At 38.5% G+C, this 15,736-nt stretch overlaps 3 protein-coding genes across 9 annotated transcripts in view; 1 reads left to right on the top strand and 2 right to left on the bottom strand.

Annotated features, from left to right (window-relative positions):
• wnk3 (WNK lysine deficient protein kinase 3) overlaps nt 1-734 on the bottom strand; it is a 39,623-nt gene extending 38,889 nt beyond the window's left edge. For all 7 annotated transcript variants that reach the window (XM_074680896.1, XM_074680899.1, XM_074680900.1 and 4 more), the window contains exon 1: nt 170-734. The gene's annotated coding sequence lies outside the window, so the exon portion shown is untranslated. The remainder of the gene's footprint in view (nt 1-169) is intronic.
• A 1,047-nt stretch (nt 735-1,781) lies between these two features.
• fam3a (FAM3 metabolism regulating signaling molecule A) lies at nt 1,782-6,842 on the bottom strand. Its single transcript, XM_074682438.1, has 10 exons — nt 6,516-6,842; nt 6,128-6,159; nt 5,933-6,040; nt 5,639-5,662; nt 5,378-5,501; nt 4,986-5,044; nt 4,845-4,895; nt 4,643-4,727; nt 3,669-3,795; nt 1,782-2,926 (listed from the first exon to the last, which is right to left on the bottom strand). Exons 2-10 carry the CDS (start codon nt 6,138-6,140, stop codon nt 2,828-2,830), a joined length of 690 nt encoding a protein of 229 aa, XP_074538539.1. The 5' UTR covers nt 6,141-6,159; nt 6,516-6,842; the 3' UTR covers nt 1,782-2,827.
• A 169-nt stretch (nt 6,843-7,011) lies between these two features.
• Nucleotides 7,012-15,566, top strand: idh3g (isocitrate dehydrogenase (NAD(+)) 3 non-catalytic subunit gamma). Its single transcript, XM_074680950.1, has 13 exons — nt 7,012-7,113; nt 7,325-7,372; nt 7,697-7,708; nt 9,176-9,273; nt 9,364-9,479; nt 9,617-9,677; nt 9,848-9,980; nt 11,894-12,027; nt 12,142-12,244; nt 12,328-12,474; nt 12,606-12,700; nt 12,806-12,866; nt 13,268-15,566. The coding sequence occupies exons 1-13, from the start codon at nt 7,033-7,035 to the stop codon at nt 13,367-13,369; spliced, it is 1,191 nt and encodes a 396-aa protein (XP_074537051.1). The 5' UTR covers nt 7,012-7,032; the 3' UTR covers nt 13,370-15,566.
• Nucleotides 15,567-15,736: the final 170 nt, after the last annotated feature.

The raw sequence follows: 15,736 nt of genomic DNA, 5'->3' as shown, positions 1-15,736 counted from the left end.
CAGCATCCTTCTTTCAGCATGAAACGCAGCCATAGGACAGCATAAATACCTAATGAGCCATCTACAAGAGATTATAGAGGCTGAACAAATGGTGATACTGTCTCACTGGGAACCAAAATTAAAATGAGTACATTTATTATAATTGCAAATAGAAACAAACAACACTTACCCAAACGGGACATCGCCTTTCACTCCAGATATGTATTTAAAAATTGAGCTGCACAGCCAGTTAGCAAGCTAACTCACAGATAACTGGATTTTATATTATTCCTTTAGCTTTTAACGAACGGTGTCCAGCACGATTTACTCTGAGATATCGGTCTACAAAATTAAATTAATTCCACTATCAAAATGTATTTACAAAAGACAGCTTGAAGGAGAAATCCTTTTTGTTCTTCTCTGTAAACTGAATGCGCTGGCCGTGGTGTTGTCGGCTAAAAATCCCAACAGGAGTCGTCGAGGCTCGGTCTGTGTGTGTGAGCGACAGGCACAGAGCACTTGGCGTACGTGGTCCAATTCAGGCGATGTTTGCCGTTGGTTTTCAGATTTCCTCACACGCTACTCCGTTAAACAGCTCCGTCCTGTGCGACCGGCCATTCATGTGTACCCGAATATCATCGATAACTTATGTACATAATTTACAACGCACGAGTCCAACGGCCTTCAGCAGGTTCTCATGTGCACTGAGCGCGCTCTGCCTGCCCGTTCTCACTTGCCAGAGGGCTCATCATCATCCTGAGAACGACGGAGAGCGACAGTTAGCTTACTCCACCACGAGAGGGCAGTGGTGATATGTGTTTATTTTAGCGGCCTGTTACGTTGCTCGAATGCTGCATTCAAGTACTCCTCACGGGTTCTGGCTTTGACACAGTTCGTGTTTTTTAAAAAAGGGCGCTTGTTCAGCTCCTTCTCCACAAAAGACGAGTTTTAAAAGAAACGCCGCACTGTTGACAAAAAAAAGAAAAACAAAATAGTAGTGGATATTCATTATCTTATTACAACTGTTGGCAAGTTGGGCTTGAATTTGAAATGGTTATAATAACATTTGTTCTTATTTTATACTTAGAATCTCTGAAGAAAGAAAGAAAGAAAGAAAGAAAGAAAGAAAGAAAGAAAGAAAGAAAGAAAGAAAGAAAGAAAGAAACCTTATAATTTTTATGGAATTTGCTACTGGGACACATTTTTCTAAAGGAAAATACATTATTCTCTAGGGAGACGAAGAAACGATGGGAGGGGGTGAACCCTGGAATCGAAATTATAATACAAACAACAGACCAAATCAACAGTTTAACCAAATTATCGTTTGTTTTTCAAACACCACAATTCCCATAAACGTTAAGTCGACTTTAAACCGTCAAAGATATAAACCTCAAATTAACGATTTCCGATACAGCACTTGAAGGCCACACAACTCATTTTGATGCAACAATGATTTTTTGCTTGTTTGTTATAACACGTTTTAGTCTCCAGATTTACCGAGTGACCTTATAGTATGCTGTGGCCTAAAACCTGGAATCTGCTACTCTCAGTCCGCGGTGATTATCCCAACGATGGCATATGCTCAGTAAAGCAAATGCCTTGAGCAAAGTGAACTGGCTAACCCCAGTAAGACTTTGGTTATTGTCGCCCTCTGGTGAATTTCTTGGACGCCAGCTCAATCAAGACAACTCGGGGACAATTGGGAGGTGGGGGTAGTGTGGGGCGAACGAACCAAAAAACAAACGTAATAAGTATTAGGACATTTTTATTTTATTTATAAACACAGTTGCAACAATAAAATGTTGACATTTTGAGTTAAACAATCCAGCAAAAGAACTTAGAATTGACCTTTTGGTTTGGTTTTAAGTTTAAAATTATGCATTTACTTCTATACATTTCCTAAATGTCAGTAACAGAGGACACCCCTTCAAAAAACAAAACAAAAATAACCACACATTTGGAGTGAATCTAAAGCACTCAGTGAAAAGATGCTCAAAAGCTTGAGACAATGTTAAAAGTTATGGCAGTGTCTTCTAAAAAGTATTAAAATAAATAGTATTTTAAAAAGGAAAATAGCTATGATGAAAATTACCTAAAGAAGTCTGTAAACATACAAAGCACAATAACTGCAATGCATCAAGTTCTAAGGAAACAATGGCAGCAAGCTTGAAGCATAACCATGAAATAAGTATCACAGGGTGATAATATATTAATGTTTTTAAATATAAAATCAATTCACAACCTGTTGCTTAGTAGGTCATTAAAACTATTGGTGTACCTCAAAAACATTTCCTACACTGAGCTGAATCAGGTTTCCCAAAACCCTTATGTGTGACAAGTTAGACATATCACTTTTCATGTTTCCTGAACATCAACTGTGCAAGAATTCACTTTTTCATATTCCTGTTGCTCAAGAACATTGACACCCTACAGGCAGGCTTGCACAAAAGGAAATATATCAATTTCCAATGCTGGCTCTGGAAGACCTAGTCCAGCTGTTTTCATTCACGAGTCGCAGTTACACTTTGGTCTACAAACATTTGGCTTCTCAAGTTTCCCTTAACCCAACAAAAACACTTTCCCCTTTTCTAAGAGCTCACAGCTGGCTCACAAAGTTTGATACACAAATCTTCTACAAGAAATTCCAGCAATTTGAAATACATCAAGTCCCAAAGTATTCTTTAGTCTAAGTTCATACCTCAGCAGCAAGAGGAAAAACAAAATGTGTCTTGTAGTCAATATATCAGATGTTTCCAGTTGTTCGGAACAATATCCAACAGTCATTTAGATCCACTGCTGCCACTACAGCTGTTACTGCTCTATTAGTGTGAGAGAGTACCAGGCAGGATCATCCTTCCAGGGGTGGACGGAGGGGGATACAGCCATCCATCTCCAGAGACTCGGGCCAACCTTCATACTTGTTATTGCTCTTGCTGTTCTTCATACGCTAATGGGAACAATAACAGTCAAACAGTGCATGTCAACAAAACAAAATAAGATCAACTGCTGACGATAGCTGCTGAAACACCGAGTGCTGGACACAGAATTAATATGATTTAGCAATTTAACACGATGAATCAATTTTAGGGTTGGTGTTCATGTGTAACAGCTTCTGAAATGTTGTAAGACAAGCTTCTACACCCATAATACAGATTTGTTGAGAGCAAATAAATGCACTAGCTTTGTAATATTGACTGTGCCTTCTACTGGCATACCTTTTATCAAACACAAATTTCCTTTAAAAAGTTAAGCTTAAATTGCAGTGAAATGTTGAAGACGTTTGGAAAATATTTAAATGCTTAGGTTTGAAAAATGGTTTAAAGTAATCCCACCAAACCTTTAAGATTGTGACTTTCATCAGCTTCTGACAACTTTGCTAACTCTATTAGACCTAGGGCCTTACAATGAAGATGCTATAAAGTTATGGGTGCAATGATTCTATAAATAAGCTACAAAATAGATCTTACCTCACACACGGCTAAACTTTAAAAATGGAATAAAATAGCTATTCTGAAACATTTTGCCATTAGGAAAAAAACAACTACTAGATAAGTCAATCTGCATTGTACCTGAAATACAGATAAAATATATATTTCAAATTATAGCTGTAAGCAGGAATGGTGTGTCCTTGATAATAACTGATCACTAATACCCGTAGCTTCTGCTCAATATCAAAAACAGTGGCATACCTGCTCAAAAGGACTCTTGTTCTCGATTCCCTTGGCTCCAACAAACACCCAGGTGTCTCTGAAAGCTAGCTCCTTCACTGCTGTGCTCCCAAGCTCCTCAAACAGTCGCCGGGACTCATCATTCATCCTAAAAACACAGTGGCAGGTTTTATGTTTTGAATGTGTATTAATGCACTCTGAGTACACTTTACTTTTCAGCAAGAGGCTCATGGGTTACTCTAAGTGCTTAACCCGTCGTTGATTTTATTGAGCTCAAAAGCAGGCAATTACCATTTCTCTGTAGGCTCCCCCTTTTGGCTTTGATTACATTAAAAATGTGTTTTATGAATTTGACTCTAAAAACTGTTTCAGAGAACAGCCAGACAGTGTTTCCCACACAAGGACAAAGCAGTCACACCCACTAACACTTCATCATTGTCTTTCGATGCCATAAACTAGCATGCACTCACTTCACAACCCCCTGTTTATGTTCTCAAGTAGCATTTTTAGGCTAAATCCATTTGTAGACAAGCCACTGGACATCACTAAATTTTTTAAATAAAGAAATCATCGCAACTATCATTCCCCAAAGAGAGATTACATTAGCCAGTACTGGCTGCCTAATTTTCCTCCTATCAGTGTATTGTACTTTTAAAGCATAATTTTTGCTATCCACCACTGGTATTAGGTTAACAATTGTTGGTACAAGTACACAAAGTTTTGGCAAATACTTTTCTGTGCATTAACACTCTTTTTCAAAAAAGAGCATATAAAATTAAATTGGGTAATAAGGCAAAACAGGATATACATGAGGCCCTGTTGTTGTCATTGCTTTAGTTTTGCCATATTGTACTTTTAGCGTAATGTGCAGGTTAAATAACTGAAGGTTCTGTGGCTCTTGCTGAAAATTTATAAAGAAAATTGCTTTGAGGTGCATCAAAGGTGGAAAGAGAAGGGTGTTGTACTGGAAGTGATAGCTAATCGTGAATTCTTACTTTGTAGCTGCATCATCAAAGGAAGCTACGAACACGAGTGTTCCTTCATGGAGAGGCCGGAGGAACTTCAGCAGCTCAGAAATATCTGAGAATAAGTCAGATGAGCTATGAGCTGTCACTCATAGTTTGTTGTTAAGAGCAATATGTACCAGATGTGACATACATAAATACATACTATACATTTATGTCTGGTTTTTATTACCTCCAGACCACATATCAAAGACTTTAGTGTCCAACAGTTCTCCTGTCACCCCTGGAGGAAGAAACACAAGACAGATGTTACAAAAACCCAGTTGATAGAGAACATGGCTGGTTACAAAAAAGAAAGACAGGATGCTCATACCATTGACCAAAGCTATGTTCAACCCTCGGCCAACATTGTTCTTCACACTGCTCAGTAACCTGTGAGTAAAGATCAAAAAGGTTGATGCACTTTCTTGCCTGACACATAAGCATTACATATACATTACAAACACGCACTGCCTGTCATTTGAGAAAAAACAGCAAATGCAAAAGGACCGACTTCAGACAAAAACAAAAGAAGTGGGGGAGAGACATAGTGAAATAATACTTGCATTCAGCTCCCCAGACAGACTCGCAGGCCTGGTTATGACAGCAAGGAGGGGAAATAAAGAACAGCATGTAAAACCCCAAAAAGAAAAAAAGGGGGGTGAGACAGCAGGGGAGACAAAGACATACACAAACAGAAAAGAACTTGAAAGCTCTGAGTCTCACATCTTGTCCTCCAGGCATATTTTGGGACCAATGACGTTGGCAGCACCAGACACCAGACGGAAAGCCAAATGTTTCGGGGGACAGGGAGCCGTGAGTCCACATTTGTACCTTCGCGGACGAGGTTCTACCAAAATATATGATACAGTAGTCAGAGAATGGATGGAAGACAACTAAGGTTTCATTATGTCATGTTGCTTCTCACGATATTTTTAATGAAGAGGGGCCATGAAGCAGCCTTGTCAAACTTGTTTATCTACTCACCAGGTGTTGGGTCCTCACTTGAACCTGAAAATGAAACAGGTTCTTCACTTAAATGAAGTCATATCATCAAGTTTTTATTTGATTGAACACAAACAAAATCTGGCACACACTGAGGTAAAACCAACACATACATCTTAAACTTTGAGTTGCTTTTGAAATCAGTACACATTTTTCTGAACTACAACATACTGTAAAGTAAAAAGGCCCTTTTTTCAAATTTCTGATAGTTTTTTTGATATGTTTTTTCTTGGGTAAACCTTTAGAAGTCTTCATGCACATCACTAGTTTTCTTACCACTAAAGAAAAATCTCATGGATGAGCTATTCTCCCCTCCAAATAAGGAGTTTGCAAGCAGCCAGGTGAGACCCACCAACAGCAGCACAGCCACAGCTCTCAAGGGCCCTGCCAGGTCCAACAGGAAACACCAGTTTAGGGGAGACACATTTAAGAGTGGGAACTGATTTTCACCTGAAAAGTTGTTGAACAAACCTGTTAATCTCATGATTCACCCTTTCATAGACCTGAGGAGACAAATAAGACAGGTTGTATTAAAACTTAAATTTATAAGCTTTTACAAAACAATAAGAAAACACGTTTTCCTATTGTTTTTCAAAGTTATTAAGTTTTTCCAAGAATATGAAATAGTAACAGACGAATAGAATCATCTTGAAAGAAACATTTGCATTAGGTCGTTTTCTTTGACAGAAAGCTCTTAATGTTTTCCCAGGGGCATAGCAAGATGGTACTGCAGAAATGACGTTCGAAATAACGACAAGAACCCAATCCATTTTAAACACCGGGACATACGGTTAAACAAAAATATCTTTCATAACATTTAATCAATATGTTCTTGCAAATAATAAGCAACAGGTCTTACCTTCTGTGTTAAAGTTTCAGGTGAATACTGCTTTTTCTTTTCACCTTTTCTCAGGTGTAAAACACGGTAGAGGGGAGCTGTTGCTCCTGCCACTCGGGACTCTGATTATTTTTTGCGCTGTTTCCTCATTGAAGCTCTCCTTTGCGCAAACGATCTTTCACTAAGAACAACAAACGACGACGCTATGCCCATTCAATTACCCACAATAGTTCTACAACGCCGCATTTCACAGTGAACATCGGAAACGTTATGTTCGTTCATTCCATCTGACTGTCTTCCGGATACTGTGCCAACAGTTAGTGGGGACCAGTGAGTCTGCGCGAGGAAGGTCACGTGACTTAAATATATTTATATTTTTAGTATTTGTTAATCTAAAATATTTGTTTCTAGTCAGAAAGCCATTTATTATTTTAAAAAAAAAGAAAAATAAAAATAAATTGGAGTAGAATTTAAAAACCTTTCCACATGCTCAATCTCCACGCCTTCTCATGAACGCGACTATCACTCCAAAATCAAGATGGCTGCCCACAGTGCTGTGCTCTCGATGTCTAAATTCATCAATCCTTTCTGGGGTGGACGCCTTGGACATACGGTTAAAGTAAGAAAAGATGAGATTTTTATGGCTTATTGTTGTTGATAGGTTTTGTGTTGTTAAACACGTAGATTTATGTTTGTCGGAGCACAAGGTCAAAGGGTGTGTTGCATACAGCTGAATTAACAAGCTGCAGATATCTGTCAATTTTCCTTTGACAACATTAATATTCAATCAAACAGACCACGATAGTTAATTGCTTTACATTATATTGCAGGTATTTGGAACAACTGTGACAAGTCACAGGAATAAGACCTTGCTGACTGTGAGTAAATTGTTTCTGTGGGCTTCACTGAAATAAATGAGTGGAAGTGATTTTAATTTGTCATTCTTTGACAAGTTGAAAAGAAAAAAAATCCCTTCCACTCATTTCACTATTTATTTCCAAGATGTCGGGCTTTGGGTATGACTATGGGTACTCTTTATCTGTTTCATTGTAACCTTGGATTGCTGTTTATCTGTTTTCCATCCTCTCGGGGAAGAGAGGTTATTAACATCAAGCTTTTGAACCATTCCTTGAATTCTCATATGGAGCTGTCAAACTGATTCTTGCCATTCTCCTTTCCTTGCTGCACATCTTCAACAACAGGGAGGAAACATTGTAAGTAGCGGACTCTGATTTGTATTGTGTGAGTGCAACACATCATTACACATTCAAGAAAGTAATGTTTGTACAGTATGATAACAGAAAACACAAATACATATGATGACTGAAACACCTGCGTTCAACAGTAGCATACATTCGGATATCTACAAGTTCATAAAATATTATGAGTAAATAATATAAATGAGTGATGGTTATATGAACCACTGTAATTAAGTTGCACGTGTCTGTTTGTATTTATACACTTTTATTTTAATGGCATACAGTAACTAAGCTCAATTATCATTATTTTGTTTGAATGGCATACAGTAATTATGCTCAATTATCAATTTATAAAAGATACCTAAGGGGGCAGCCAACTTGTGATGGTTTGAAGCATTAAATGTTGGACATTAGTGTTGTAACATTATTCTAAAAAACAATGACATGTGCTACCCATCTTTGTGACCTCTTCAACTGACCCCCTACATGCCCTAGCAACTAGTTTTAAAAATATCTAATAAATAAGAATGTGATGCTCTGGCTGGTGGGAGGTAAACTTGATGCTTGGGCCAGCTGTCTGCTGAATTTGCTGAAATGCTGGTGGAATCCCTGTCTACAACCTTTTACTTGTCTTCACCCTAACACATATTCTGCCTGGGTGCACTGGCCTTCTGGGAATGATCTAGTTATGTTACATTTTATATGATACTATTAAAACATTTTATCAATTCCACACCTGTCAGTAAACCAATGTTGGTGTACAACAGTGTATCACGGCATGCAAATTTTACACATTACAAAGATAAAGTAGTAGTTTTTTCATCAACTGAGCTTGTGCAAAAATAAAAGATTTGTGCTCTAAAATTCACCAAAACATGATTTTGAATAGTGGAAAAATTATGTTTTTTGATCTATGTATCTATTGTAAATTTGATCATAAATACTGATTGTCACATACTTCAAAAGCAATGCACACCAACAAAAAATATTCTGTTATTATTATTTTAATAAGCTGTACTGTTTTTCAATGGAATTGTTTCATGGGAAGCCATCTCTTGTCAGAAAGTTTGATATAAATAATGCTTTCAAACTTAAAACATCCTGTTCAAGAAATCACCGTTTTACTTATTACTTTACATTTAAAGTGAAAAAGCAAGAATGCAATACCATTCTTACTTAAGAATAAATCTCAACATTGTTGAAATAATTACAAATCTTAATATTAGGTGGCAAAGCAAGCAAGAAAAAAACAGACAAACAGACAAATATAAATACATGCATCTGAAGGTTGATGCTCTCGGACAAGCTTTCTAGTGAATGTCTCAAGTGGTAGGTTGGAAATAACACTTGCAATCAAACAGCATGCATATATGAATATTTAGTATGAGTACATGTATTACACCAGATGTGTATGTTAGTGAGATTGAAATGTTCATAATCACCAGACTTGTTAAGTTAATGATAAATGTGCCAATGTTGCAGCCCCCTCCAGCAAAGTATGGAGGCAGACACACTGTGACCCTCATACCTGGAGATGGAATCGGTCCTGAGCTGCTCAATCATGTTCGAGAGGTTTTCAGGTTAGTGAGATTTAACATCAGTACAGTTTTTAGTTTAGTCTGCACACTTTCGTCCATGACCTCACAAAGTGTTTTGTGTTTATACTCTAGGTTTAGCTGTGTTCCTGTCGACTTTGAGGTGGTGCATGTCAACTCAGCTCTGGAGACTGAGGATGATATCAATAACGCTATTACTGCCATCCGCCGTAATGGAGTTGCCCTCAAAGGTAAGCAACCTCTTGTTGGTCTGTCTAGAAGCAGAGCATTAAAACAAAAGCAGAGAAACAGCTGTGAGAAGAATGCAGTTTATAATAAGACCATGACACTAAAGCTAAACTGTGACATTACTCCATTGTCCCGGTAGGTAACATTGAAACCAAACATACCATGGCGCCAGCTGTCAAATCCAGAAATAATCTCCTACGGTAAGAGTTTTAATGAAATACTCAGCTCCCTTTGTAAAAGCTCTGTTTTGTCAGATGGCTTACAGTTCTCCTTTAATTTAGTCCTTTGTGTCTGGTTGTGTGAGTTGACCCATTTCTTTCCTGAATTCCCCCCACTGTCCCTTTCTCTTGATCTATGTGTGCATGACCAGCACGAGCTTGGACCTGTTTGCCAATGTGATGCACTGCCAGTCCCTCCCTGGAGTCCAGACTCGCCACAAGAACATTGACATCATGATCATCAGGGAGAATACAGAGGGAGAATACAGCAGCCTGGAGCACGAGGTCAGACAGTGCTAGAACACTAAATCAATATTATTGACTTCTGAAACACATTGAAAAACTTTAACTTTGTCTTGTAAAGACCTTTTTCCCCTTTGTGTCCCCAAAACTACTTTCTTTTTGAACCAGACTTAAGAACTACCCTAAAACTTTAAAGAGAACGGCACTTGCAAGGGGGAAAACACTGACCAGCTGTTCCCGATTAGTATTGGGGCAGATAACGACTCCATTAAACTGACTTTTATTGACAGACCCACGTTAAAGTTTCCTGGTTCCAAGCTCAACGCTTCAATGCCTCCTGTTGTGATTTTGCATCATGTGAATAAAAAGCAGATTGACTGTCTCATTGCTGTAAAACATTTTAGGTTTCATTAACACAACTCAGCTAACGTGTATGACAGTCAGTCCAGGTCAACACCATGAAACAGAGAACAGTTATGGAAGTTTAAGCAAACGGCACAGAACAGTCCCACAACAGCTGTTAGAGATGACAACTTAATCTTTGATGACTGTTTAAGCTCAGATAACTGCAAAAGAAAGAGACATTTTTTCCAATTAATAATGCCACTGGAAAAACTGCCTAAATCTGAGTAGAAGATCTCCTACTTTAACCTGACATGCCAGACGGACAGTTTCATATATCCGCCACGGAATTATTTCACAAGTCCATCTTGGTAGCAGCTCTTCCGATTTGTTTTCAGAGGCGGGATTTTAAAAAAAATCTGCAGCTGGTGATTGGACGACCGTTCTGATTAACACACTCACCACAGACCAATCCACATCATGCCACGGTATGACGTAGCTTATGTGAGCCGATGCTTCTGTGAAACAACAGATGAACAACTACTGAATCACGAGAAACAGCTGTGAAAAAGGCGTTAGACAGCTTCCGTTTTTATAAATTTAACTTAAGAATCAAAGGAACGCTGACAAGTACGAAAGTCTGCTGATGTCACGTCTGCTCCCACAGCTCCCGCCTCTCTTCCCTGATTGGGACGGTCAGAATTTAGCCAAGTGAAATCGTTGGTCATTGGAGCCTGACAAGATGGACCTGCAGGAGTTCAGAAACTGAACTGAAAAGATAAGATAAGACTTCTTATCTTGTCTTGATGTTGGGTTTCTGCTACTAAAATTTTATTAACATTTACGGGTCTAGACCTGTAAATGTTTTTGTAAAGTGTCTTGAAATAACATTTGTTGTGGTTTGGCGCTATACAAATAAAGATTGATTTATTGATTGATTGATTGAATCAGGCAGGCCCGTCTGCTCTGCAAGGTTACTCCTACTCGCCCCAAGATGAAAATATTTGACCAGGGTATAAAAGAAAATACTGTATGTGTGTTTGATGTCATGACAGAATAGGTTATTCTTGATGACAGATAAGGCATATTTTTATTACCATGACCCTGTGTGGAGTTTTACTTGGTTATGAGATGGACCGGACATTTTTCAAAATTAACTGCACAACTAAGTTGAACAGGCAAGTTTTAGTTCTTCTTTGCAATGATTTATGATCCTTGATGAAGTGATCAACAGCACCCTGCTGGTAAAGCCTTTGGTTATATTTTCAATTGCAAAGACTGTTAAAAGAAAGATAAGAAAGTCTAATATGCACATGCACAAGAAAAAGTTTGCAAACATATGAAAAGTGTTTCTTTGTCCACATGGGTCAAAGCAACACTTACAAAACCATTACAAACTGAGCTTTAAGAATCTATAACTACATGTGATTAACTACATTTAGAAAAGCAAAAAATTATTCTTATTAATTATAATTATTGTTATTAAGTCTGATTTGACACCTTCTCAGAGGAAGGAAGTCATTTGCAGTTACGCACACCACACAACCGATAACCGAGACCAAACCAGCTCAGCCCAGTGACGCTTTGTCTTCCTCCTCTCCTGTTTTTTCAAGAGTGTATCAGGGGTTGTGGAGAGCCTCAAAATTATCACCAGGAACAACTCCCTCAGGATCGCAGAGTACGCTTTCCGACTGGCCAGAGAGAAAGGTCGCCGAAAGGTCACTGCTGTTCACAAAGCCAACATCATGTGAGTTTGTTTGAGGCAAATGTAATGCCAGAGCTGCTGGCCTCCTGAGTCTTACATAATGAAGTGAGTTTCTCAGGGCTGGCGATGTTTTAAGTGAACTCTCTGTTCTACTAGGAAACTTGGTGATGGCCTGTTCTTAGAGTGCTGCAGAGAAGTGGCCTCTGGTTATCCAGACATCACATTTGACAGTATGATTGTGGACAACACCACAATGCAGGTAACAAAGGATGAAATCGCTCATATTGTGAACTTGAAAGTTTATAATTAGTGTTGAAAGCTGGAATGTTTGTGCAATTTTAGCTGGTGTCCAAGCCTCAGCAGTTTGATGTGATGGTGATGCCCAACCTGTATGGGAACATCGTGAGCAACGTGTGTGCAGGCCTGGTGGGAGGGCCTGGCCTGGTGCCAGGGGCTAATTACGGTCGTGACTACGCTGTCTTTGAAACGGTGAGTGTTTGGCACCTCATGGTTGTTAGCACACTATCCCCTCTGTTCTATTTTGGAAGAATGGAAAATTGAATGAATCACCATCATGAGTTGTGCCTGGTTCTTGCCTTAATCTGTTCTGCTACACCCAGGCCACAAGAAACACAGGGAAGAGCATTGCAGACAGGAACATTGCCAACCCCACTGCCATGCTGCTTGCCAGCTGCATGATGCTGGACCACCTTAAGTAAGATTTTTCAGATTATGTACTTAGAGTAAATACCTTGTGGGTTTTGATCTGGAAGTAATGTTGTTTCCAGTTTATAAATGATTCTTTCTTCTTTGTCTCCAGGCTTTGCGATCATGCAAGTTCAATCAGAAATGCTGTCCTCACCACCATGAATGAAACCCGGGTTAGTCTTCCTTCACTAATGTGCTCTGCTTTCACCTGTCACGCTGCAATAAAGCTGTTGTTCCACTGATGTTTGACAGAGGCTTAGAGGCCTTGGTGACAGGTCTGGCATGCTTCCTAGTAGGCATCACTAAACTCTTGCACAAAGCACTATTGTGTGCTTTGATGTCAAACAGCTCTTATCAAGTGCTTTACTGAGTGGTATCTGATTTAACATAGGGGCATTTCTTACAGTCCTTTGGTTCATTTAAAAACACAACTGATCGGCTAATCCCTCAAACCAGTAAGCAGTAGGCTGGTTTCTGTCCTTGCACATTTTTTTTCAAAAGTGTGAAGGTATTTTTTGGGGAGCCTGTAACAGCATCCAGAATTTAAAGTTGTTTTTGTTTTTTTGTCTTGCAGTTGCACACAGCTGATATTGGGGGTCAGGGCACCACTTCAGAGGTGGTCCAGTCCATCATGAGGCTCATCCAGAGTAAAGGGCAGCTTACCTCTGGTCTGTAAACCCAGCCCATCAGAAGTGGGGTTTCGAACAGGTGTCTGTAACTGGGACAGGTGTGCAGTATCGAAGAGGGATGTCCATGCATGTTTGTTACCATGACACCACATCCGTTCACTGACATCAGAACAGTTGTCTTTTCTCTCTCATTCACACAGCTTGCTGATTTATTAGTTCAAACAGTCATCTTATAATTCTTGACTTCTAGTTTCACGTTTTCTTTCCTGTACCAGACAGATTTAAACGACAGATATCACAAATGTTTGAGTTATAATCCTACGGTAAGACCAATATTTTATTTCCTGAGTTCATCAGGTTCAGTCTGCTGAAATTCCATCTCTTTCAGATTCTCATGACATACGAAGAGGCCTCTTTCCCAGCATGTCAATCACTAAACACATTTTCAGCTCAGTACTGTTTAAAATATCCCAAAATGGTAATGCAGTGTCCATATAAGGATGGGGAGTGCTACTTGCGAATCATTCTTTATTTTCTTGATTACAGCTCTGTTACAGCCTTTGATGAACCAAAATGTGCAATGATTACTTAGTGCATTTTTTTTCTTTTTGCTTCATACTGCAGTTGCAATTCTATGGTGCCTGTCATATACTGTAGACGCCATGTGCTCACATCAGATGAACTGTATTTTTTAATGTCACATATTCACTGCATCATCAAAGAGGTATGCATCAAATAACTGTCAGAGGTCAACTTTTATGTTTGTGCCATTTTTACATGTTTACTTAAGGTCGAACCATATAAAAGTCTACTGTTGTCTTAACTTAAAAAGGGTTGGCTGTAATATATCAGTGGATGGATATAAATAATGTATTTCGCATATGTAATCAATAAAGAAAACTTAACATTGAAGTGAACTTTATAAATATTGTATTAAATATGTAACTTATCCAATGTCTTCTAATGCTGAAATAAATAGATACAGATAGATAGATTACTTTGTCTAAACCTATCATAAACCAATGCAGTCTTAATGCACATGTTTACAGAGACTTTAATTATGGCAGCCTTGTGATGCCAGTGCGCCAAGGATGGACTTTCTAAATCTCTTAAAGTCGGACAAACACCTCTAAAAGAGAAAAAAAAGAAGAAGAAGCATACGTTTGCATTGGTTTAAGTTAGGTGCAGCAGATACTCTCTGGATACTGTGTATAGGCTTGATAAAACTAATCTTGTGTCACTCAGGGTTGTAGAGGTCTATCTTGACTCTGTCTTTGGTTCAAGGGAAAATCCCTGCTCTGACTCCCTGTTGGGGATAAGATTATTTTGCTCCAAATTAGACAAAGCTCACTGATCCTTCTGTTTGTTTTACAATTTCATGCCCCATCAGTGTCTGACTCACAGCTCTGGATGACCAGTTGCTGTTTCACATTTCATCACTAGGTGGCAACAGCACTTTCTAGAGGTGCCACCAAAGTAAACCTTGGAGACAACTCCGCTGGGCGGTATGCTGTCCTTTTATTGGAAAGAAAAAAAAAAAACTTACAATTTGAAGATGATTAAATTCACATTTTTGTTCTCAAACTTTTTGGGTAAAAAGCTACAGAAAAAAATTCAATCAGGCCAATCTGGCACTAGTCTGTTTCACATAATAGGAAACATGGAGTTGATCTCTGTTCTTTTTATGTTACTGACAGGAATAAGCTTTTTATGATGCCACATGAAAGGGATTTTGGGCTTTGTTTAATCATTGATACTCTTCTTTTAATGTCACCTGACACAACTTTTTTATTATTTGATTACTGTTTTGGGGAAGTAGAAAAAATAGCATTAACTATTCAAAATTGCCCTGTACTTATACATATATGAAATCCAGGTCTGATACAGTGAGGATAACACCTTAAATTGCTGCACTTGCATGCAGAGACAGGACCAGCTTTTTGTGTGGCAGATGTTTTCCATGTGTTACTAATAACAACTCCTGCTTTGCATCAAATGCTTTAATGAGACTTAATAATGATCTGGGTAAATGGTTTATTTTGAGATGAATCAGATGGTCTGCTCTGGCAAAGAAAAGGGAAATACCAAAGACTGTGAGCAGTTTTTATTTTTCTTTTTTTCCCCTTTTTTATGTCACTGCCTCATTGTGTAATGCAAAAAAATAAAACAAAATTGGAAAGCTCTTTAAGCACTTTTTTGCAGTTTGAAAATATACAAAGTCCCAATAAAGACCTGCTCAACTCACTGTGGATTTGATTTTATTTTCTTTGCATGGTTGTATTTATGACAGCAATAAAAACTAATATACAGTAGGACATGGCCTTTGTTGACTTACTTTGCCATGGGATGAGCCAGAGAAAACACTTCAGGATTAGCAACAGGATGAGCAGCAGGATGAGTCCAGTAAAAACAAT

The sequence above is a fragment of the Halichoeres trimaculatus genome, unplaced genomic scaffold, assembly GCF_033239565.1.
Source record: "Halichoeres trimaculatus isolate MK-OKI-2021-1 unplaced genomic scaffold, fHalTri1.1 fHalTri1_scaffold_11, whole genome shotgun sequence".
In the NCBI taxonomy this organism is placed as follows: Eukaryota; Metazoa; Chordata; class Actinopteri; order Labriformes; family Labridae; genus Halichoeres; species Halichoeres trimaculatus.
Note: the sequence above shows the minus strand (reverse complement) of the source record. Positions and strands in the feature narration are given on the sequence as shown.

Bases quoted from the DNA above. Each gene is read 5' to 3' on its own strand.
- idh3g (XM_074680950.1), top strand. From the start codon at position 7,033: ATGGCTGCCCACAGTGCTGTGCTCTCGATGTCTAAATTCATCAATCCT. The intron at 9,981-11,893 runs GTCAGACAGTGC...TGTTTTTTCAAG, and splicing joins ACAGCAGCCTGGAGCACGAG to AGTGTATCAGGGGTTGTGGA. The intron at 12,028-12,141 runs GTGAGTTTGTTT...CTGTTCTACTAG, and splicing joins GTTCACAAAGCCAACATCAT to GAAACTTGGTGATGGCCTGT.
- fam3a (XM_074682438.1), bottom strand. The intron at 5,663-5,932 runs GTAAGAAAACTA...TTTCATTTTCAG, and splicing joins CATGAGATTTTTCTTTAGTG to GTTCAAGTGAGGACCCAACA. The intron at 5,045-5,377 runs GTGAGACTCAGA...CTTTACTCACAG, and splicing joins ATATGCCTGGAGGACAAGAT to GTTACTGAGCAGTGTGAAGA.